At 40.3% G+C, this 24,151-nt stretch overlaps 2 protein-coding genes across 7 annotated transcripts in view; one reads left to right on the plus strand and one right to left on the minus strand.

Annotated features, from left to right (window-relative positions):
* Positions 1 to 24,151, plus strand: part of USP6NL (USP6 N-terminal like) — a 210,209-nt gene that overhangs the window by 63,747 nt on the left and 122,311 nt on the right. Inside the window, exons 1-2 of one of the 6 annotated variants that reach the window (XM_061435710.1) lie at positions 6,979 to 7,072; positions 22,631 to 22,717. In XM_061435710.1, the coding sequence (XP_061291694.1) occupies positions 22,714 to 22,717 (4 nt within the window). In that variant the 5' untranslated portion in view covers positions 6,979 to 7,072; positions 22,631 to 22,713. Of the gene's footprint in view, positions 1 to 6,978; positions 7,073 to 7,265; positions 7,350 to 7,476; positions 7,760 to 18,437; positions 21,354 to 22,630; positions 22,718 to 24,151 lie in introns of those variants that run through there. The other 5 variants (XM_061435713.1, XM_061435712.1, XM_061435714.1 and 2 more) reach the window with 5 other exon arrangements.
* On the minus strand, positions 1,877 to 7,476 carry LOC133258958 (uncharacterized). The gene is made up of 2 exons (XM_061435716.1): positions 5,021 to 7,476; positions 1,877 to 4,005 (listed from the first exon to the last, which is right to left on the minus strand). The coding sequence occupies exon 1, from the start codon at positions 7,180 to 7,182 to the stop codon at positions 6,382 to 6,384; it is 801 nt and encodes a 266-aa protein (XP_061291700.1). The 5' UTR covers positions 7,183 to 7,476; the 3' UTR covers positions 1,877 to 4,005; positions 5,021 to 6,381.

Genomic DNA, 24,151 nt, shown 5'->3' on the forward strand with positions numbered 1-24,151 from the left:
GGCTGATCTCCTTTAGGATGGACTGGTTGGATCTCCTTGCAGTCCAAGGGACTCTCAAGAGTCTTCTCCAACACCACAGTTCAAAAGCATCAATTCTTCAGCGCTCAGCTTTCTTCACAGTCCAACCCTCACATCCATACATGACCACTGGAAAAACCATAGCCTTGACTAGATGGACCTTTGTTGGCAAAGTGATGTCTCTGCTTTTGAATATGCTATCTAGGTTGGTCATAACTTTCCTTCCAAGGAGTAAGCGTCTTTTAATTTCATGGCTGCAGTCACCATCCATCTGCAGTGATTTTGGAGCCCCCAAAAATAAAGTCTGACACTTTCCACTGTTTCCCCATCTATTTCCCATGAAGTGATGGGACCAGATGCCATGATCTTCGTTTTAGGTCACCTATAAAGTCAACTTTGGGTGTGAAACCAGAAGTGTTTCTGAATTCAGAAGTTTCAGTTTTTAGGAGGGTGACACAGTACACATACTGCATGTTACTTGTGGGGACAGCACAAGTGGGGTCTGGGATAGGATGTTGTAATCAAACATACTAATTCTGCAAGGAACTGAGTGTTCATTTAAATAAGATAAAGCCCATAATAAATAGTCATAGGACATTGCAGTTGCTACCCAGTGAGTTTAGGTGACAAATTATTTACAAAAATATTTTTGGTTTTCAGAGCTTTGTTGATTTCAGAATTACAGATCAGGAATTATGGACCTGAATTTGTTTTTAGTTTTTGTTTTTTTGCCACCCCGCATGGCATATGGCTGTTACTTCCCTGACTAGGGATTGAATCTGGGCTCTTGGCAGTGAGATAACAGAGCCCAAACCACTGGACTGCATTTTAAATTAAGTATTAGCAAATAGAAAAGATAAGCTGAGCAGATTAAAAAAAATTGTTTTTCATCTATTGTCTTATTTTAAGTGTGTCTTTGGTCTAACTTTTTGTAACCCCTTTTGTAACCACTCCTTTACCCAAAGCATTCGGGCAAAGACTTATTTCATATCTATTTATGTCAAATGTACTTACAAGTATTTTTACTTTATAGACACCAAAAGGTTGTCTGTCATGTTGTTTCACAATGCCCAGCATATCACTCTGCAGCAAAGGAAAGAACCAGACAAAAAATCAGCAACTTAGTAGTGAAAAGCATAATCAAAATGTTAGGTTCACCTTCTTCTAATACAACTTGACCTTCTTATATGGCATTTCTGTTAATCTTATGTTATTTGTTCATTAAGGTCTTAGCTAAAATATAAGTATAGCTTTAACACCATGTTAATTTATATATTCCAGTTACTTGTAAGAGGGTAACAAACTGTCCTAAACTCAATGGCTTAAAATAGTTTATTATTGCTCTTGTGGTTCTGCGGGTCCCATGGGTTGACTGAGATGGCCTCATTTGGGGTTTCTCATGGGGTTGCACAGTTGGGGCTAAAGGCACAGTGAAGGTTTGACTGTGTAGAATGTCCAAGATGGCACACCCATCTGGCTAGCAGTTGATACAAGGGCTCAGCCAAGGTTATCATTCAAGCCACCTGTGTGTGGCCTCTCTGGCTTGAGCTTTCTACAGCATGATGGCTGAGTTCTGGGAGAAAGCCCATTAAAAATAACTATTCCAGAGACCCAGGTGGAGGCAGAAATATTTCTTATGATCCAGCCTTAGAAATCACCTAACATCATTTCTACCTGATTCTTTTCATCAAAAGTGAGTCACAGGCCCAGCCCAAATTCAAGAGGAGGATGATATGAAAGGATGTGGATGTTGGAGGCATGGCTCATTAAGGGGTGGGGTTATCTTTGAAAACAACCCTCAGACAACATATATAGATATATATTTACAGAGTTTAAAAGTAAATTAAAAAAATTCATATACACAGAAACAAAAGTTTTATTGCCCTGCAATGGAGACAAAAATGCCTTGAAATTGTACTTCCATTTTTTTTTCAATATCTTAGAACTTTTGAACACAGGCAAAAAACAGATAAATGGAATGACTGACATCTAAGAGGTAGTCAAATGTACAGCTGAAGTAAGGAAACTCTGAGTTGAGCAGACAGGAGAAATTCTCTAAAGCTATAAAAATATAAGGACAGGCTTTTCAAATGCTGTGACATTATTATAGGTCTCTGGCAAACCATGATAACCCTTCTGGTATATAATCAGGATCAGGTTGGCTTACGAACAAAAGACGGGAGGAGATGATGAGGCAGCCCCTGTAGTTGTAAACCAATCATTCCTACCTTTTTTTTTTTCTTTTGAGTCACACACCCTATTGAGCATATGAGAAAAGTTAGGAAATTTTTTTCCAAGAAAAAAATGTATTTTTAAAATTTAAGTAGAGCTGATATACAGTATTATACAGAAAAAATATATATTTGTTTACTTTTGTTCCCTCCTCCATTCTTTCTTCTGTTGTTTCCTTCTCTCTTCCCTCCTTGTCTTCCTTCATTCCTTCTATGATTATTTATAGATCACTGATTCTATATTTCAGACACTGATCTGGACCAAGGGATAGAGTAGGGAAGACAGATCCCTTCTCTAGTCTCACAGCGTGTCCATTCTTATGATACAGAGACAGAAGAAACCCGAGTATACTAATAAACAAGACAACCCCAGAATGTTATAAGGAACAAACTGTGCACACAACATCTTGCGTACAATTCTATGGGGTTCACAGTCATGCCATCAACCCTTCTTCCTTGCTGTGCGATCAGTAACTTCTCTTTTAGGGTAAGTTTTCAATGTAAGTAGTGTGGATATGGTTGCTGATTATCCATTGCTTTGCCACTTATACACGGTACAAAGATGTTGACTGGCCTAAGCTGTTTTCAACAACTAAGGACAATTATATGCAGTGTCATTTGAGCTGATTTTCCTAACCAATGGAAAAGCACTGATGGCTTCTGATGACATTTCAGAAAGTACTACTGCTCGTGAGCACAAAAATGTGCATTGCAAGGCTTTCCATAGCTTTCAGTTCAGTTCAGTTGCTCAGTTGTTTCCGACTCTGTGACCCCACGGACTGCAGCATGCCAGGCTTCCCTGTCCATTACCAACTCTCAGAGCTTACTTAAACTCACGTCCATCGAGTTGGTGATGCCAACCATCTCATCCTCTGTCGTCCCCTTCTCCTCCTGCCTTCAATCTTTCCCAGCATCAGAGTCTTTTCCAATGAGTCAGTTCTTCGCATCAGGTGGCCAAAGTATTGGAGTTTCAGCTTCAACATCAGTCCTTCCAATGAATATTCAGGACTGATTTCCTTTAGGATGGACTGGTTGGATCTCCTTGCAGTCCAAGAGACTCTCAAGAGTCTTCTCCAACACTACAGTTCAAAGCATCAGTTCTTCCGTGCTCAGCTTTCTTCATAGTCCAACTCTCACATCCATACATGGTTACTGGAAAAACCATAGCTTTGACTAGACAGACCATTGTTGGCAAAGTATGTCTCTGCTTTTTAATATGCTGTCTAGGTTGGTCATAGCTTTTCTTCCAAGGAGCAAGTGTCTTTTAATTTCATGGCTGCAATCACCATGTGCAGTGATTTTGGAGCCCAAGAAAATAAAGTGTCTCACTGCTTCCATTATTTCCCCATCTATTTTGCCAGGAAGTGATGGGACTGGATGCCATGATCTTAGTTTTCTGAATGCTGAGTTTTAAGCCAACTTTTTCACTCTCCTCTTTCACTTTCATCAAGAAGTTCTTTAGTTCTTCTTCACTTTCTGCCATAAGGTTTCCATAGCTTTACTAAAACCAAAAAACTGCCCCCTCAAGGGAGCTATCTGCTTCCCCTTATTAAAAAAATTAAATGAATCCATTAGCCTTGGGTTCACATTTCAAATTCTCATTTTACAGGAGACTCTGGGAACCCACCGTTTCATCCATATTCTGAAGACGACAGTGAAGGGTGTATGATTTGCTTTGGAGTTTTTTTTCCTTTATGTCCTATGTTCTTCTGTTCTCACCACAGATTGTGCTTCTGGCCTTGGTTATTATGACATCCTGTGAGGATTTAAACATATACTTTTACCTTTGGCAACATTTTAAGTTTTTTTTCATTAGCATAACTTTTGCAAAAATGAAATGCAAATATCCATTTATCTTATTCCATCATAATATATGAGACATAGCTCTAAACTTTTTGTTATTTGAGAAATATTTTAATTGGTAATATAAAACTGTTACTCCATGTTTTTTTCTACTTTTTGGTGATTTATGAATATCAGGCTTTTATGCTTTCTTCAGTTAAAGGGTATTTTAATATCTGGCATTTCATTGGAATGAATGTAAAACTGGAGTGAGAATAATCCAAATATAATTACTTAAGGGATTGGTAAAATACATCCCTGTGGGTCAGATCCACCTATTTTCATAATAAATTTCTAGTGGAACACAGGCACACTCATTCTTTTACATATTGTGTATGGCTGTTCTCGTGTTTGCTCTTTCCCCTTTAAAAACAAGTTTGCCCATACCTGATTTAGAGCAAAAATGATTCTATTTCCTTGCTAATGATTGACACAGATTCTATGTATTTATCATATGCCACAGATAAGTGAATTTACATGACTACTATGTGTCAAACACTATGCTGGGGATATAAAGACAGAAATTTGTGTTTATAGCTTAACAATAGCTCCAAGATGATTAATTAAAAAAAATTATGTTAAGTCCCTAAATTTATACCTTCCTATCATAGTTCAGTTGGTAAAGAATCCACCCGAAATGCAGGAGACCCCTTGGGAAGATCCCCTGGAGAAGGGAAAGGCTACCCACTCCAGTATTCTGGCCTGGAGAATTCCATGGACTGTATAGTCCACGGGGTCGCAAAGAGTCGGACACGACTGAGCAACTTTCACTTTCACTTTTCAAGAATGAATATAGGTTTTATACTGAGATGTGACACTTTGACTTGGGAGAAAATGTGGGTTTTTCTGAACTTTAATCATGCTATAATTGCAGTATAAAATTGAATCAGTGCTGCCCAGAATTAGATCTAAAGTTTTCAAAAAATTACCCTTATAAATTTATGGAAAAAAACATCTGAAATTTCCACTTTATTTTGCCAAGTGAGCCTGGGGCTGGGGTTGTTCATCCAAAATCCTATTAATTCATTATCTGGTGACTCCAGGTCCTTGTTTATGAAGTTCTCAAGGAAGTCCCTTGAGTAACATCTCCTGTGAGTCTATGGTCCCCAAGGCCACCTGAAATGAGAGCTCAACCACAAAAACAGCAATTTAATTCAATAAACATTTACTGAGGGCCTACCATGTGGGAAGCAATCTACTGATGCAGTGGGGGCTCCTGTCTTTTAGAGATTCAAAATATCCCAATCTGCAGGATCCTCATGAAAGAATTCTATAACTTTTGGAGAAGTGTTTAGGTGTTGAAAAAGTTACCCATGTCCTGCCAACTCCTGATCTGTTTTTACCCCAATTCATTTCATTTATCAGACTGTTCATGGTTTTTGGCTGTTCCTTGAAGGATGTGGGATCTTAGTTCCCCAACCAGGGATCGAACCAGTACTCCCTGCAGTGGAAGCACTGAGTCCTAACTACTGGACTACCAGGGAAGTCCTGCTCTTGTTGGATCAGAATCATTAAACACTAGTCTTCACAAATCTGGCTTAAATGTATGAAGGCAGACCCAAAGGGTATACAATTGTATTTTCTTAGTGTACAAACAAGGTCACAACACTTGTGAGCTCTAAGGAGAAGCCTAAAGGCTGTTTGAGACTAACCAACGGTAGGCTCCGTTCTTGAAAAAGAATCCTTTGGAAGAGCCCAGGGACCCTGCCTCCTCCTCCACCCCTCCTCTCCCAGAACACCCAGTTTCTTGGTGTCAGTTTTCAGAAGCTGGAAAGAGAGATAATAGCAGCCATGCAGAGTTGCCAGCTTTAGTAACTCTAGTTCCTGGAATGAAGGACAGGAAGCCTTTAGATATCAGCACACCCTAACTCTGCTAGCTCCTATTGCATAAATCATTTAGCTGTCAGCTAATTACAGTATTGGAAAGTTTACATCATTCATCTTTTTATGGAACCTCTTGATGGAAGATTCTGGAGACGAAAACTCTTGACAATTTCCACGATCTTAAAAAAGGAACGCTGACCTAGAGAAAGATGGGACAAAAGATGAGCATCTTTCAAGCAGCAATGAGATCTTACACAGTAGCCTATTTAAAGTGGTGCTGATGAGCACTTAGATTAAGTTCTTGGAAAAAGAGAGAAATGTGACTTTTGTCAGACCCAATGCCATTTTATTGAAAGCATAGTTATTTTGCACTTACTGAGTATACTATGCACTTGCTTCCAGGTAACAACCCTATGAGGCAAGTATTAAAATGCCACTTTACAGATAAACTGAGGCATACAGAAAATTAGTGTCCAAGCTCTGACAGCTGGTGGGTAGTAGAGCCAGAAACGAAACACGAGGCAATCTGGCTGCAGAGCCCATGGCTCTCGGCCACTGCTCTGCTGACCTCACCCCTGGTGTCAGCCATTCCTCGACCTGCCAGTGGACACCAGCTGAAGCTTGTCGTTTTCGTGCAATTACTCGAAGCCCCGCTCCAGGTCCTAGCTCTGCAGTCCCGCCTGGACCCTCTCTCTCTCCTCCCTCGGGGTCCCGGGGGCCGCTCCTGGCTACGCTTCCTGGGAAGCGGCGCCAGCACCCTGCAGCCCTGGCAGCGCGCCCCCGCGGCCGGCGGGAATACGCGGGAGCAGCGCGCACGTGCCGCCGGGAAGGGGCCGCCCGGGCCGCGCCAAGATGGCGGCGGCCGCGGCCGCAGCGGCGACGGTTGGCCGCGGCCCGTGAGGCGGGCGGGGCCGGCGGCTCGGAGGCGGGGTCCCGGGTGAGCTGCTCTGGGAGGCGGGGGGCCGTTTCCATAGCGGCGGCAGGAGGTGTCGCGCCGGGGAACTTCCTGGTTCCCGGGCTCGGCTTTGCCGGGATCCTCTCGGAAGGGAAACAATGGGGCGGAGGGCACTGCGGTAGCCGCCGCCGCTGCGCCGGGACCTGCTCGGCCTCCGGGGACCCCCCCCGCCCGCAGCCTCCGCCGACGGGACCGTTCGGAGGTAAGTTCATTTTCCCCTTTCCCACTGCGAGGGGCTGGCGGCGGCGGGGCTTGGCCGGCTTCCCCCGGACATGGACTCGGAGGTGGCCCTGGGGAACCGGACGCCGCCATTCGCGGCCGCAGGGGAGGTGGACGAGCGGCGCTCCCGGCCCCCGCCCTCGAGGGGGCCGGCTCCGGAAACGCGCGCGGCCGTCCGGCCCCCGCCCCCTGAAGCCCGGACGGCTGGGTGCTGCGGGTGTGATTGGCAGGTCGGCGGGCGCCGGGCGAGGGGCGCCGGGGTGCGTGCGGGCTGGATCTGGCTGGGACGGCGCGGGAGGGGGACCTGCCGACCGGTGAAGGGGGCTCGTGGAAGGGGCGGGGGTCGGCCAGATCCCGGGGTAGGGGAGACCCGCTGCCTCCCCCCCCCCCCCCGGCAAGTTTCGGTCCCCGGGAGACGTGTCTCCCTTGCAAGTTTCAGTTGCGTCCTCCAGAGTCCAAGTGGGCAGGACCGAGGCAAACTTCGTTCTTTTAAAATTATTGCCTTCCTGCCGCGGAACTTCGTTTCGACTAGGCAAGGGGAGGATGGGGCTGAATGAGGGCTTTGGAGAACCTGGAAATCTGTGCGCCTTTGCAAAGTTTGCAAAATACTTGGGAGCTCACAGCCGGGTGTTGTTGGTGCGGCAGTTGTGATGCGGTCGAACGGTTACTCGTAGGTATTTTAATTGAAATTGTGAGGGCTCTGTGGATCCACGGGTGAACATTTCTGTACACTGAAATGCCCCCCGTCCCCCGCCCTTCATTTTAATCCACAGATGCTTTTTAGTCGGTAGATTTCATCAGGAGCTAAATGAATCGCTTATGGGACTGGGAAGGAGTTTTGAATTGGAGCAATAACAGGTCATGGAAATAATGTGACATATAGAAAAAAAGTGGGGACGCGGTTTTAAGTACTTTGCTAGAAGAAAGTTATTTCAATCGTGTATTAATCCATTTATAAATAGAAGTAAGTCTTTGGGATACTTAATATTTCGTAGCGCGGAGGTCGGACAAAACTTTAGATACCACCCTGCCCAACTCCCTCATATATTGAATCTATGGGAAGTTCTGTTCAGGAAAGTCAGAGTGCTTTTTTCTTTTGTGAAGTCATCTTAATAAGAATCAGATTAGGCAGCATTAAATGGACGGTGGTTTATTTGCTTTTATTTCTCACTCTGTCAGACCCTAAAGTTAAGAAAAATGATACTGAGCTTGCCTTTTTTTTTTAATAGTAAAGTTTGTAAACATCATCTAGTTTATTACTTAAAATGGATATTGTTCCTATGTTATGTTCTATATAGCCAATTGAAATATGTAAAAATGTAAGAGAAAAGAAGCTACACGAATAAAAGTATAAATTAAAAAACCAGTGCCTTAATTGCCAGTACAGGTATTCTGAGTTAATAGAAATTCCTTTGCTGATTATGTCTTTAAAGAATCACTCAGGTGTTACAAGGGCATCAGAGAAGCATCATTTCCCAAACATTAAGAACCTGGGCCCTAAGTCTTGCTGTTGATGCCTACTTAATGTTTTTAACTAGCAGACCTGGCTCTCTGGGGTTAGGGTTATGTTTCTGGTGAGAATAGCCCATTACCAGTTATGACATTGTTTTGATATGAAATAGCTCCTTGGGAGGACAGCTGCCATTGGTTAAACAAGCCAGTAGGTACAAGTGTTGGCTTTGGCACCATCTGTTAATTGGCTGGTCATCCTTGGGAACTGAGGCAACTTCCTGGTATGGCAGATGCAAGCTGGGTCCCAGTGCCAGGCAGAGGTTGCAGGGTCAGTTTGGTTTTTGGTCAGTTCAGTCTTTGCCCATGGTGTTCCCATCTATCTCAAGGTACTGTTACATTTTGTAGCTATTGAAGATGAGTGAAAAAGAGACCAGTAAATTTAAGCTAGTGGCAAGTTGAAACAAAATTACTTTGATTGTAAATGCTAGTAATGTTAAGGCAATTTGAAGTCCTGCAAAAAACTTAAAGACACAATACCAGAACTTTTAAGAATTGCTGCTTCAGTTAGAAAGTGGCAAGTGATTACATTTTCTGGTTTATGCTTGCAATTTCACTTCAACCATTTTTGTTTTGTTTAGTGAAATAGTACTGTTACCAATAATACTCTGATCGTTTATTACCAGAAAGGTATAGTTTGTCCTTCAGTGTGATTTTTGAAAGGTGTATTGTCTTGCTAGATATGATTTATTTATATTTAGTGTCTCATTTTTTCCTTTAGAAAGTGTCTCAATTTTTACAGTAAAAGTCAAAACCAAAGTAATACTCATTTGAAAGAAATCTGACTTCTACAACACTTCTTTATAGTATGTGGACATTAGAGCCTGAGAATTAATCACAGACACTTGAACTCTCAACTGGTCTCTGCCATTTCCAGGTTATGGCATTTCATGAAGATAACTTAGTTTTTAAAGGTTGTTTCTTTGTAAAATTGGGGAGAATTATAAATTCACATTTGTTTATTCAACAGATATTTCTTGGGTGCCTTCTTGTACGCACAGCCTTGTGTCATGTACCTTGTTTTGAACAACTAGAGGGATCAGTCCTGTGAAGTACAGTACCTGGAACTATAAAACCAGTCACCAGGGAACCTGACTTGATTGGGAGGGGCAGGGCAAGCTGTCCTGAGGAAGTTGCTGGTAAGACCTGAAGGATGAGGAAGAGATGGCAGGTGGAAGGGTGGGACACTGAGGATGAAGGAGTGTGTAGAGAAGAGAATGCTTGTGGGTGAGAGAGTTCTCTCTGTGGCACCTGTCCCACCACTGTTGCTTGTGGGGGGAAGGTTGGCTCTTGGCCTCATGAGCTGTCATCGTCTGAACCAGGTGGCTCAGCCTTTGTAGAAAGAGAGTCCGTCCAGATGACTCCGACCTCGCTAGACTGGTGATGACTGCACACTTTGGTGTCCACTACTATACAACTCTGGCACTGATTATTTGATAATTTCTATATCTGTAAAACTGGAATTAAATGTTAAAAAAGTTCTTTGATTTCCTTAGACAGACTGTATAATATTGGTGTTTTAAAATTTGATAACATTTTCCTTAGAAAAGCTCAGACAGCCTTATTTAAAATGTCTAATCCTCACAAAATGCAAGTAGCAATTCACTGTAAGCTCTGGAGTTTCACATCTTGTTTGGTTAAGTATTTGGGGCTGTAAAAGGATTACTTAATTATCCTCTGAGAGAGGTATATGTTGCACCTGTGTCTTGATGACATTGATACTGGTGTAGAAGTTTTCATTTTATCCTGGAGTTTTCCTTCACTGAATTAACAAGGGAATTAAAAAATATTAGAGTAATGCTTTTCATGAAATAAGTGAAAGAATATCATTTTAAGCTTCTTAATATATTAATTTTGGTTGTCCTCTATGCTCAGTCGTGTCTGACTCTTTGCAACCCCATGGACTGTACCCTTCCAGGATTCTCTGTCCATGGAATTTTCCAGGCACGAATACTGGAGTGGATTGCCATTTCCTTCTTCATTGAGTGTGAACTCAGAGCAGAGTATGGAATTTTGCAGGCAAGAATACTGCAGCGGGTTGCCATTTCCTACTCCAGGGAATCTTCCCGACGCAGAGATTGAACCAGCCTGTCCTGCATTGGCAGACAGATTCTTCACCACTAGCGCCACCTTAGAAGCCCCCGCATGCCCTCTAAAAGGTGGAAAATGTGTGAGACATATAGTACATAGTTGAAATCCCAACGTACACGTAGTGCCAGAGCAGAGGGAGAAGAGTAAGACATTCAGTATTTGAAGTAACAGATCAGTATTTGAAGAGATACTTCACATAGATGTATTCTAAATTTTAGAATATTTCAAAATGAAGCCAAAGACTGAAGAATATCCATAAAATAACCCTCTTCCCCCAAATCTAAATATATCACAGTAATCTAAAGAAAACAAAGACAGAGAATATCTTAAAAGTGAAACCATTTACCTCAGACTGGGACTTGAACCCATGTACCGTGGCTCGAACCCAGCCAAAACCCAGTTTGGGACTCAAACTCATGTGGCTGGGACTCGAACCCAGCCAAAACCCTGCTTGGAACTTGAACCCACGAGGCTGGGACTTGAACCCAGCCAAAATCTTGTTTGGGACTTGAACCCAGCCAAAACCCAGTTTGTGACTCTAACCCAGCCAAAACCCTGCTTAGAACTTGAACCCATGTGGCTGGGGCTCAAACCCATCCAAACACCATGGTACCTGATTTAAGGACCTAGTGAAGCTCAGATTCTTGATGTCCCATCGCATAAAGAATTCAGTGAGAGAAAAAGTGATAGGTAAGAAGTGGATTTATTCAGATTCAGAGAGAAGCACACTCCACAGAGTGTGGGCCATCACAGAAGGAGAGTGTGCCCTTAGTGATTTTACACAGATCAGTAATGGCAGATTAATATTTTATTGTGGAATTAACGCAGCGTTTGTAAGCCAGTTAGTTCTCTGGGTTTTTTTTTTCCTCCTTGTTTCTTTTTGTTTGTTTTCCTTTTGAATCTTTTAATGCTTGTTACCATATCTGTAGTTAGAAAAGAAAAGGTGAAATACGGCTTTGAAAACTGAGTGACAATGGAAATAAATGTGGAAAGTAAAATTTATAAAGGTTAGGTATGTGAGTGGGGGATAGATATTTCTGTGTATTTTGCTGATGCCTGTTATAAAAAATGAACTGGCAGATAATAACAATTGATATGAATGTTTAAAAATTCAAGAGGAATGTATTTGTCTCACCTGTTCCATGTTCCTTTTTTCTGGATTTGTTTTGGATTGATTTAAAAAAAAAATAATTATTCCATTTCCTCCTTTTTTTAATTACCTTGGGATTATATATTCTTTTACTCTTCCTTAGTATTTGCCTAAGAAATTCTAATCTTTTCTCTACTTATCAAAGTGTAATATTGAGACTTTCACCCTTTTTCCAGATAATGTAAGTCAATTTTAAAACATGGAAGTCAATTTCCTTCCTTTTTTTTGTATTTCATTGTTATGTTTTAAAATGTATGTATGTTTTATACCCCCAAAGACCTATTTCTATTGTTTTGTACCATTATTATCCAATCAGGCTTACTGCCCTTTTCTTCTTTCTTATGTTACTGACTTTCTGTCTGGAAAAATTTTCCATCTGCCTGCAGAATACCCTTTAGTGTTTTCTTTAGAGTGGATTTAGATTTACTGACAAAATCTAAAACGTTTAGTTTGAGAATGTTTTTATTTCACGTACATTCTTGAAAGATACATTTTGCTAGGTATAGAATTCTAGATTGGCAATACGCACATACATATATTTGTATATTCTTTGGAGAAGAGATTATTCTATAATATTTGTCTTTGTTGCTATTGAGAAGGCAGCTGCTGTTTATCACTTCTTTGTTGATAATTTCTTTCTTCCTCAGGCTATTTTCAGGCTTCCCTTGTGGCTCAGCTGGTAAAGAATCTGCCTGCAATGCGGGAGACCTGGGTTCCATCCCTGGGTTGGGAAGATCCCCTGTAGAAGGGAAGGGCTCCCCACTCCAGTATTCTGGCCTGGAGAATTCCATGGACTGTATAGTCTATGGCGTCACAAAGAGTTGGACACGACTGAATGACTTTCACTTCACTTTCATAGGCTGTTTTTAAGATTTTCTTTTTGTCTTTCAGATTTGATTTCAAATAATCTCTCTCTCCTCTCCTCCCTTTTCTTTTCATAGCTGTTTATGCTGTGACCTGGTGTCTTTCATCTGTCTTGGATAGTTTTCAGCTGTCATCTCTTCTAATGTTGCCTCTCCCCATTTCTCCTGCTTAATCTTTCTGAGACTTGAGTTACCCAGCGTTAGGTCTCGGTAACTCCACTGTGTTTCACCTGCCTTCTGGGTTTTAATTTTTTTTTCTAGTGGTTCAGTTTACCTCTGGCCTTTCAGTTTAGTCTTCATCTCTAATTTGTTCTTCAATGTATTCATTTTCTGGATTCTTAATATTCGTTGCTGTATTTTCATTCTAGAATTTCAGTTTGGTTCTTTTAAAAATCTGCTATGCCACTTCTATAGTTTACAATTCCCTGTCAAAATGTGCAAGCTCTTCACATGTCTCTGAACAGAGTAAGCAAGTAACTCTGTCCCAGAGTCCTGCAGAAGTTTTCCTGTGGTCTCTTATTCTTTGAGGAGTGTCAGCTCCACGTATCCATGCTCACTGTGTACTGTTCACTGTATTTGACAGATTATTTCTGGAAGTAAATGTAGATTTAGATGAGGATTTTTCTGTTGCTTTTGCCAGGCACTTAGGATCACCTTGATTCAAATTGAGATTTATTTTAGTGTCTGTGCAAAGACTGGTTTGGTTTACTTTTTGTGTTATCCTTTCTTCTGGGATTCAGCTTTTTGAGGTCTTATTACAGACGGGGGTGTGGCTCCCTTAGTGGCTCTTGTACTCTGATTTGCTGTCTTCTGAGTCCTCAAGGCTGCTTAAGTATAAATTAGCCCCTCAGGCACCTTTTTTGATTGGGTAAACGTTTCCAGGAGGAAAGAAGCTCCAGGCTTCTTTGTATTACAATTATTTCTCCATTCTGCTTTTAACAGGTATCTGCATTATTTCCAATTTTGGACTGTTAAAATAAAGCATTCTTATATATGTATTTTGTTGAACATATGGACTCCTTTCTTTTGGAAATATCCCTAGAAATAGAATTGTTGAGTAAATATGTAACTCTTGTAGTTATTATCAGTTTTTCAAAGTGGTTGTACCAGTTTTTAACCCTTTGATATTTTTAATAATTAAAAAATATACTTTACGTGTATATATTTAAGTCTAGGTTTCTGTCTCTAAGAATGTTGTGTCTTATGTGGCCTAGCTTTGTTGGAAATGCAGGCCCCTTGTCTTTTATGTAACTCTCATGAGTTTGTGTTTTACTCTCCCAGCTGATGCTTAGTTATTGGTAAATAGAGGCTTACTAGGATAATCTGGTTGTGAGATAGTAGACTCATTTTGAAACAGCATCTTAGAAACAGCATCTTAATCTGTATTCAAATGAGTACTAAGTGTAGTTACCATTAGTAGACTGTATCAGTTGCTGAAGAGAAATTTCTCAAATTTCTTTTTAGAAGTTGCTTTTTAAAATATTGAACCCTATTTGTCATCAATTTATATCACATTTTATTGTTGGTTTGAATTCTAAGCTCCTTCACCAGACTTGCTTGGGAATATTTTTCTTTTACAAACCCTTTTTCCTCCAGAGTTGATGATCTCTCATCACTGAGGATTGCCAAAGGAATATCATCTGGATTCCCCCTTAAAATTTAGGATTACCTTTGATTACTTCACTGTTAGTCTTTTTGACTTCCTTCCAAGTGTCCTTTGAATCTGCCCTTCTGTCCCCCTTTTCAAACATAACCAGCATTTCAGACCAGTTTGTTTTAGTTCATACTTGGTTTATTGCAATAATTTATTAATTGATTCTAGTTATAATGGTGAGGGATTAGAATCTTCCTCAGTTACCCATTGAATTGAAATTGATTTTTAGGTCACAAACCTTTTAGTGCTCGAAAGAGAACTTAAAAATTGTTTCAACTCCTTTATTTTATAACAAGACCAAAAATGGACCCATGGTAATCCATGTGCCAGATATATGAGATATTTAGTTTATGAAAGCATTTTTTTTCCCCATGCGTAATCCCTTGACTCCCATCTTTTTTAGGACTTTTGTCCTGACTGTTCTGTTAGTTGGGACCAGGTTTGTGTCTATTGCTGTATCTTGAGCCCTTTGAAAAGTTTTACATGTTGTAGAGCTGAATTAGTATCTATTGAATGGATGGATACATACTTGTGTTTAGAATCCAGCTCGATGTAAATCCTTAATGTAGGGCCTGGAATCCTGCCTACTTTTCTTTATAGTTCTCATGGTATCTGCTATAGGGCTTACTATTACAGTTGTCTGGAATTTTTAACTGACTTTTAAATTTTATTTGTATTTATTTTTGGCTGTACCGGGTCTTCTTTGCTGTGCATAGGCTTTCTCTAGTTGTAGTGAGCAGGGGTTACTCTCTTTGTTGCTGTGTGTGGGGCTTCTCTTGTTGCAGAGCATGGACTCTGGAGCCTGTAGACTCAGTAGCTGTGGTGCAGGGGCTTAATTGCCCCGCAGCACATGGAATCTTCCTGGACCAAGGATTGAATCCGGTGTCCCTTGTATTGGTAGCTCAGTTCAGTCACTCAGTTGTGTACAACTCTTTGCAACCCCATGGACTGCAGCTCGCCAGGCTTCCCTGGCTATCACTAACTCCCGGAGCTTATTCAAACTCATGTCCAGCGAGTTGGTGATGCCATCCAACCATCTCATCCTCTGTCGTCCCCTTCTCCTCCCACCTTCAATCTTTCCCAGCTCAATGTGTGCTGTGTGCTTAGTCGCTCAGTCGTGTTTGACTCTTGCGACCCCATAGAGTGTAACCTGCCAGGTTCCTTTGTCCATGGGATTCTCTAGGCGAGAATACTAGAGAGGTGGGCTGCCATTTCCTTCTCCAGAAGATCTTCCTGACCCAGGAATCGAACCCAGGTCTTCCTCATTGCAGGCAGACTCTTTACTGACTAAGGTCTTTTCCAGTGAGTCAGTTCTTCACATCAGGTGGCCAGAGTATTGGAGTTTCAGCTTCAGCATCAGTCCTTCCAATGAATATTCAGGACTGATTTCCTTTAGGATGGACTGGTTGGATCTCCTTGCAGTCCAAGGGACTCTCAAGAGTCTTCTTCAACACCACAGTTCAAAAGCATCAATTCTTCAGCGCTCAGCTTTTCTTTATAGTCCAACTCTCATATCCATACATGACTACTGAAAAAACCGTGTATTGGTAGGCAGATTCTTAATCATTGGACCACCAGGGAAGTCCTTAACTGACTTTTAAAATGAAGCCAGACCCCTGATAATCAGAGATACGGTAGCCTTTATTTTAGCTTTTATCTGTAGACCTCAGGCATTATGTATAGTTCTGATAGGATATATTAAGTGCGTTAGGCAAATATAAGGTAGTTTGGAAATACCCACCTCTCTGTAACTGAGATAGGAAAGGAAACCTTGGGAAGGACATTTGTCTTTCCTAAATACCTAGAAGTTGCCCAGTGTAAAGCTACTAGAATTTGATAAGTCCTTCTGGAAACCTAACTTAAATTCTACCTGCAGAAGGGGAAATCAGATCTCATTCTTATCTGCTGTTTCATTAACATACACGTGTAAACAAACCTAGGAAATTGGATAATTTCTCATTTTGCCCATCTCCTTCTCTGATCTTATTAGTCGGAAGTACTTCGTTAATTTAGTGAATGGGCTAAATAAACCTCCTTTTACTCTAGCTGTAGTAGAAGATTGGCTTTACTTCTTTTGAGCAGGGAAAACACAGAAAGCCTTGAAAATTTAGAATTGTGTTTTTGGGGGGTAAATTGCAGAGAGAATGAATATTCTTTATAGAGAGCTCAAGAATTGTGAAAGTACAGTGATGAGACCATCCATGTCAATGAATGACTTTAATAGTCATCATTCATTGGACTGCAGCCCTCCAGGCTCCTCTGCCCATGGAATTTTCCAGGCAAGATTACTGGAGTGGGTTGCCATTTCCTTCACCAGGGGATCTTCCCGACCCAGGGATCAAACCTGCGACTGTTAGTCTCCTGCATTGGCAGACAGTTGCTTTACCGCTGGCACCACCTGGGAAGCCCACTTTAGTATTAACTGAAGTTATTTGTTTATCTGGCATGAGAAGATATTACCCTGGAATGCCCTGACATATTTATTTCAACCATGAACTGTGCACCTGAGTTAAGGGGAGGCTCTAGAATTGCTGGGATGTGAGTTCCATGCCTAAGGGGTCTTTGGTTTGTGGCTGTGTCTGTGGAGCCTGGAACACTCCCTGGCTTGTAATAGCTGCTCAGGAAATATTTATTGAATGAATAGTAAATTTGTATATTATCTGTTTTATTGTATATTATTGTCTATTTTAAATTTAAAAATTGAACATTAATCATTTTAAGTTTTGGTTTATAAGCCTTTGGGGTATTACATTTAAGTTCTCTGAGACATCATTTCTGATATTTCTTATTGGTTGTGAGAAGGTTGCACAAAGGACATTGGAGAGCATTCATTCACTTGTCATTAAAATCTTTTTGAGGTGTTTTTAAGTGGATACAGCAAACTCCATTCCATGTAAATTAACAGCCATTCATTTACGCAGTCCCTCATTATTGCACATTTAAGTTTAAAATTTTTTTTTTGCTGTTACCAATAATGCTTCAAATAAGAAAATTTTCTTAAGCTTTTTCTTGGGATGACAGTTCAGTACATAGTAATTTAGCAAAACAGGGTTTACGAATTTCTCCTAAAAAATGAACTTGGGTTATACAGCTGTGAGATCAGAATCTCCAGTGATCAGATAGCTGAGCAATGCAGCTCATTGGGAAGGCCAGCTTCTTCCGCATCTGGATAAAGGATGAATATCCGTCTCTTCACGTCAGTTCTGTCTTGCATTTTATAGTGAACCTGGCTATCACTTGTATTTGTCTCTTTCTCTTAAACACTAGGAGAAGGCAATGGCACCCCACTCCAGTACTCTTGCCTGGAGAATCCCATGGACAGAGGAGCCTGGTGGGCTGCAGTCCATGGGGTCGCTAAGAGTTGGACACAACTGAGCGACTTCCCTTTCACTTTTCACTTTCATGCATTGGAGAAGGAAATGGCAACCCACTCCAGTGTTCTTGCCTGGAGAATCCCAGGGACGGGGGAGCCTGATGGGCTGCCATCTATGGGGTCAGATAGATTTGGCCACAACAGAAGTGACTTAGCAGCAGCAGCAGCTTAAAGAATAAGTGAGTCACTACGACTCTTTCTGCCTCTTAATTATGGCTTAAAGATTATAAATACATTTACCTCTTTTATGCATGTGGCTACATAAATTTCTTTTATAATCATTTCTGAATTTTCCTGGAAAAGTTTTGCCTTTCATATTAAAATATAAAACATTCTGTTCATAGAAAGGACTATATGTAATAAGTGTGTTATATAAGTCTAATAGAATGATATGTATATGTCCTTTCCCTCAGCTTAAGTGGTACAGTGTTAGCCCTACCCTCTTATATCTCCCTATAGCTCCTCTTGTCTTACTTCTGTCCCCAGAAAACCATTAGCCTCAACTCTGCTTTTTTCTTTTGCTTTTCTTTATAGTTACATATGTTCATGTATTGTTAATTTTATTGTTGAACTTTATGTAAATAGTATCACTTCGTATGTATGTATACATATATGTATTTGTGTATATATGCAGGTGTTTGTAAACTTAGTAAAATATTTTTGGTTAAACTAAAACCCACAAATATAATTTGCATATATAGTATCTTTGCCTTTTGTATTAGTCATCTTTTGCTGTAATAATGCTATGTAACAAGTCACTGTGAAACTTTCAGTGATGTGCAGTGACAGACATTTATTTCTAGCTCATAGGTTTGGCAGTCTCTGCTGGGTGTGGCTGGATTTAGTTATGTGCTAGGTGTCTCCTCATTTTGGGACCAGCAGAGATTGGGGTGCAGTGTAGGAGTGCAGGAGAACACAGCTCAGTGCTCGTAAAGCCTTCGGTTAGAACTGGTGCAGTTCTGCTCACATTCCTATCTGTCGCGTCCCCAGGCCCTCAAATCCACGAGGTGGGGAGTATCCGAGGACAAGTGATAGAAGGCAAATGAACAAAAGATGGTGTCTGCTTCATCTTCCTCCTAAAAAGCCGTATAAGAGACTTGGAATAGTTCATTCCTGTTATGCTACCTTCCTCCTAGATTACATGCTGTTTTTGTTCAGTACTTTAGGTTTGTTTGTTTTTATAACTCATCATTTCGAAATTATACCGCTAATATTTGGGTTTACCCATTTTTACAGTTCTCTTTTCTCACCATTCTTTCCTGTATTTCAGACCCCTTTTTGGCATCGTCTTCCATCTTTATGAACTATAGTTTTGGAAGCATCCTTGATGATCTGCTTACAGTATATTCCCTGTTTATGTCTGAATTTTCTTTATTTTGCCCCTTTTCTTGAAAAAATAGTTTAGCTGAGTTGGTACGTAATTACAGCTTAAAACTTATTTTCTCTTGGAACTGTGGAGATACTGTTCTAATGTCTTCTGGCTTCCGTGGTTGCAGTTGATCAATCAGAGTCTGATTGTTCCTTTGTAAGTGATCTGCTTTTGTTTCTGGTTGGTTTTAAGAACTCTTTGTCATTGATGATTTGCAGTTTCACTGTGGTATCTCTGGGTGTCTGTTTCTTTCTTTTCTTTTTCTTTTTTTTTAAAATTTATACCCCTTGGAATTTGCTGAACTTGAATCTGTACATTCACATTAATGTGCAACCGTCACCATTCATCTCCAGAACTTCTTTAATCTTCCCAAAATGAAACTTCATCCATCAAACACTAACTCATTTTCTGCTCCTTCAACCCCTGGCAGCCGTCATTCTACTTTCTGTCTCTGTGGATTTGACTTCTCTAGGTCCCTCATCTAAGTGGAGTTATAGAGTACTTGTCCTGTTCTCCATGGCTGCTGCTCAGTCATGTTTGATGCTTTGAGACCCCATAGACTGTAGCCTGCCAGGCTTCTCTGTCCATGGAATTTTCCTGGCAGGAATACTGGAGTGGGTTGCCATTTCCTACCCAGGAAATCTTCCCAACCTAGGGATCAAACCTTTGTCTCTCGTGTCTCCTGCATTGGGAGGCGTAGTCTTTACCAGCGTGCCACCTGGGAAACCGCTTTTCCTACTATGACTTGCTTATTTCACTTTGCACAATATCTTCAAGATTAAATCTGATTTTTTAAAAAATATACTTTGTGATGAGATTAAAAATGAAGATCGCATCAGTTTTTAGTGGATATTGGGATTTTTTGAGTATTCTCTTTTTAAGAAGAGTTATTGTACAATGAAATAAGTTAATATTAATTTGATCTCTGGGAAGAATACTGTTAGAGACAATAGTCTGTGATCCTGTATGTTGTGATTTATAATTCTGTTAAATTTAAGTTTTAGGTGACCAAGAGTGACGGGAATTATTTTTAGGTCATGTTTGGTGCCTGCAATAAAGAAAAGGGTATGGTGGAATTTCTTTCCTTTAGCTAGAACCTGAGTTCCCTGAATATGGCTTTGTCACAAAAGTTGGAGGAGTCACTTGAAAGTACCCCTGGCTCAAGTTCCTGTAAAATGCGTTGAAAGGCCAGCTTATGCAGAAGTACCCCAATAATGCCTTTTATGTGAAACTGTGGATTTGAGACAGAGTACTCTTTCCCTCTTAGATGGTGTGAAAAACAACATGTAAGATTCTTCTTTCTCCTTTGTATGTCCAGGCGATAGCATTTACAGGAGGAAATCTAAAAATGTTATCTTTTGAGCTACTAAACTGCCTCATTGCTGAAAAGAATTGGTAGCCCACCTACTTGTGCATGAAGGGTTTGCATTTCAAAGCTGTGATTGGCATAAAGAGTCTTGAACACGTGACTTCAATTATAAGTAATTTAAAAATATGTTTTCTAAGAACTACTCCATGACATTAATTCCAGCTCATGCATTGTTGCATATTTGTCAAGTACATTTATCAACTCAGATGGTAAGGTTATAAATTCAGTGTTTATAAGTCTTATTGTCCTGTTTCTTTTGAGGTTACTATTTTTGGTGCTGAGAAAACTCCTAATATCTGAGGAACTGCAGTCCTTAAATAAGTATTTATTTGGCAGTTCATAACTATGGGTAGGAAGGGTGCATGGCTTAGTACAAAGTGCTTTGATGTTGCCATTTAGGAATTTTAAATTTAAGATAAGAAACTTCGATATAAATATGAACAGAGAGAGCAGTCCCCACAGGTGTGAGTGAGCTACATGTGAGCTCCCGGGGCCTCTGAGTGTGTGGTCTACTCTGTGTCACAGGGTGGCGGCCCCAGCCACCCTGTGACACCAGGAAGCCTGGCCCACCACCTAGTCTCCTGGGTGGGCTGGGTGAAGCGCCAGGAAGACAGTGTTTTCATGGTGAGACCCTATTGTCACGTGGATTATTTTAGATTTTTTCATACAGCTTCTCATTTTGGGGAGAATAATTGGGTTACCTGGAAATGGAAATCATTTCATAATACCCAGTGCGAGGCCATGTGGGGAGGGGGCCAGGTGATCATGCAGCGCCCCCTGCAGTGACAGGCCGCAGCTAGTGAGAGCACGTGGACCCTGCTGGCTGCTGGCGTCGGGAACTGGGCGTCCTTCTGCAAGTTCACACTGCTTTCATATACTGCATGGCGTGAGTAAAGACGAGTTAGAGATGGGGCAAGCGTTATTTCTTCAAAGAATGTTTCTTGAACTGGAATCTGTTTCAGAAGCAGAAACAGATTACTATTGTGCTGTTTTCTTAATTGACTTAGAAAGGTATCACCCTTCCTTGTGATCCTGAGAGGTAGCTAATCAGTTTATGAGGGCAGCTCCCTGAGCACAAGTGTAAATTTGGTATCGAATCTGATATTATCTGGTTTGTGGAATTTCATCCATTAGGTTTAGGGAGACACTTGTGCACCCGTGGTAATGTTTAAATGTTCCTTTGTGCCTCATTTTCTTTAATATATTATCAAAAAGGAAAGTGAAGTTGCTCCGTTGTGTCTGACCCTTTGCGACACCATGGACTGTAGCATACAAGGCTCCTCCATCCATGGGATTTTCCAGGCAAGGATACTGGAATGGGTTGCCATTTCCTTCTCCAGGGGATCTTCCCGACCCAGGGATCGAACCCGGGTCTCCCTCATTGCAGGCAGATGCTTTACCATCTGAGCCACCAGGGAAGCCATATTATCAAGGGAGGAAGATTTATGATTATATGCTAACAAAGGGTTAACTTTGTATTTAAAAGTAATACAGGGTGATGCATTAAGTTTTACTCAACTGAAAAGAACCAAATACAGAATTTTGTATGTAGGGTTTATAAAAGTACACTTTAAAAATATATACAGAAAATTCCTGGAAAGGAGACATGCCACAAATGACTGGGTAGATGTAGTGGCATTGTACTATTGAAATAATTTTTTCTTTCTACTTAGCTGTTTCCAATTTTTTAAAACAATGAAGCCCTATTACTTTATAATGAAGAAAAGGCCCATTATTAGAGAAAGTATAGCAGTAACTTTGGTAACTTTTATTTGATGGTGTGTGTAAATCATTTATGTGCAGTCAAAATACATTCAGCAGGTGTAATGTGTTTAATTTACCCAAAATGGGGTGCTTTCTTCCTCTGACTTATTTATGTGGTGATGGAGGGAACTGAAAACAGATTAATAAGTTTCTGTGGCAACAACTTTATACATATTATTTGCTTTTGGGGTAACTTCTTGCAGAAAAAGGAAAATATGAACAGAATCATGATGTTCCAAAGATTGGTAATTTTTTTACATTTAGATGATGTCAGGGTCTTTGTTTTTTTTTTTTTTGAAAATAGTAAATTTTTGTAAGTAAATTATTTTTATTTTCTTTTAGAAAATTTTAAATATTGACCTTTAGAAAATATGATTTCTTTCTCTGTTTTCTTCCCAGGACATGTATTCCTCTGAGAAACACTGGACAGCAGATTTGGGTGTAGCGCCGGATCGGGACCACATACAGAGACATCTCCAGTCATGGGTAAGTGTCCTAGGCAAATTGGAATTATGTCATTTCATCAGTGATTGAATATTGTGGTGTGGCCCAATAACGTGCCTTTGTCTCTGTTTAAAAGAAGGTGGTCCTGTGTGGTGGTTGATTTATTCTAAGAAGTTAGATGTGAGGATCTCTTTGTCATTAGCTTCTTGGCTGGCTTAGTTTACCATCTAAACTTTTCTATTGACTATTCATTGGAAAGTGACTCTTTAGAAAAATGAAGAGGGAAGATGGCAATCGACCATAATTAGCAGAGATTTTATTATGTGACATTTAATCATTGGGTAACATGGGTTAATGTTATTTAATCAAAGCTATATCAGTGTCTTTGGATCAAGGAACCAAGTCTATCTTATAGACTTATCTTTTGAAATAGATTTTATCTTCTCAGTTGTAAGGGGATAGTATATATAATATTTCCTGTCATTCCTTTCTACTTCTGTTCATGAACAGGAGAACTAGACTTTACTATTTTAATTGTTTACTTCTAGAGAGTGAGGAAAGAATTAAGATTTTATCTTGATTGGGATCCTATGACTGTTGTGTACTTTTAGAGTACAGCCTTTTTGGTAAGGGAAACTGGGATGAAGTTAATATTTTCTTATTAGAATATAATAGCACAGAGTTTAAAATTTTTCACGTACTGATTATATTAACCTCGATAGGAATACAGTAGCTTTTCTCATCAATTTGAATAATCAGGCAAAAGTTGATAAGTGAAAGTGAAGCTGTTGTTATTGTGAGATCTTTGAGTAGTTTCTACTAAAAGTAATACTGCAAGCTGTGGTCTTGGGTTTTGGAGACTTTTCAGTGGGTTACTTTTTTGGTTGTGTGCTTTGAATAAATAAGGATAGTTGCCAGATGAGTTCAAATACAGATTAAGAAAGAAGCAGCTTTTGTTATTTCAGCTCCATTCATGTGAAATTTGGTGAGAATGTTTCTCTCTTGTAGAGTGCCAACTCTAGTAAAGATGGTAGTATGAGCTCATGAACACTAAGAGCATTTTAACTTAAGAAATGCTTACTTTTTTTGAAATTTAAATTTTGTTCTACTTTGTAATCTTAGTGGTCTAGTAGTGTCACTTACAGATGGCAAGTTCTTTGAGGACAAATGCCCAGGTGTCTTTCATTTTTGAGTCTTGGAGTCTGACACGGCTGTCCCGCAAAACTCAGAGCCCTGTGAGCCTGAAGGTAGAGGGAGGGGTGGCTTACTAGGCGTCTGATGATGAGTACTGGAACCACAAACATTTTTATTTATAAATTACAATGGTTATACTTCATCTGCAAGATTTTTAATCGGTTCTTTTTTATATCCACTAGTTCATTTCTCATTTCTGCTTGTTTGTGTTTAAAATGTTTTCACTTCTCTTGTTATTTATCTCTTTGAGGGTCTTTAACATGTTTATTTTAGTCTTTTTGA

This window comes from Bos javanicus, chromosome 13 (genome assembly GCF_032452875.1).
Source record: "Bos javanicus breed banteng chromosome 13, ARS-OSU_banteng_1.0, whole genome shotgun sequence".
NCBI lineage: Eukaryota > Metazoa > Chordata > Mammalia > Artiodactyla > Bovidae > Bos > Bos javanicus.

Bases quoted from the DNA above. Each gene is read 5' to 3' on its own strand.
- LOC133258958 (XM_061435716.1), bottom strand. From the start codon at position 7,182: ATGGCGGCGTCCGGTTCCCCAGGGCCACCTCCGAGTCCATGTCCGGGG.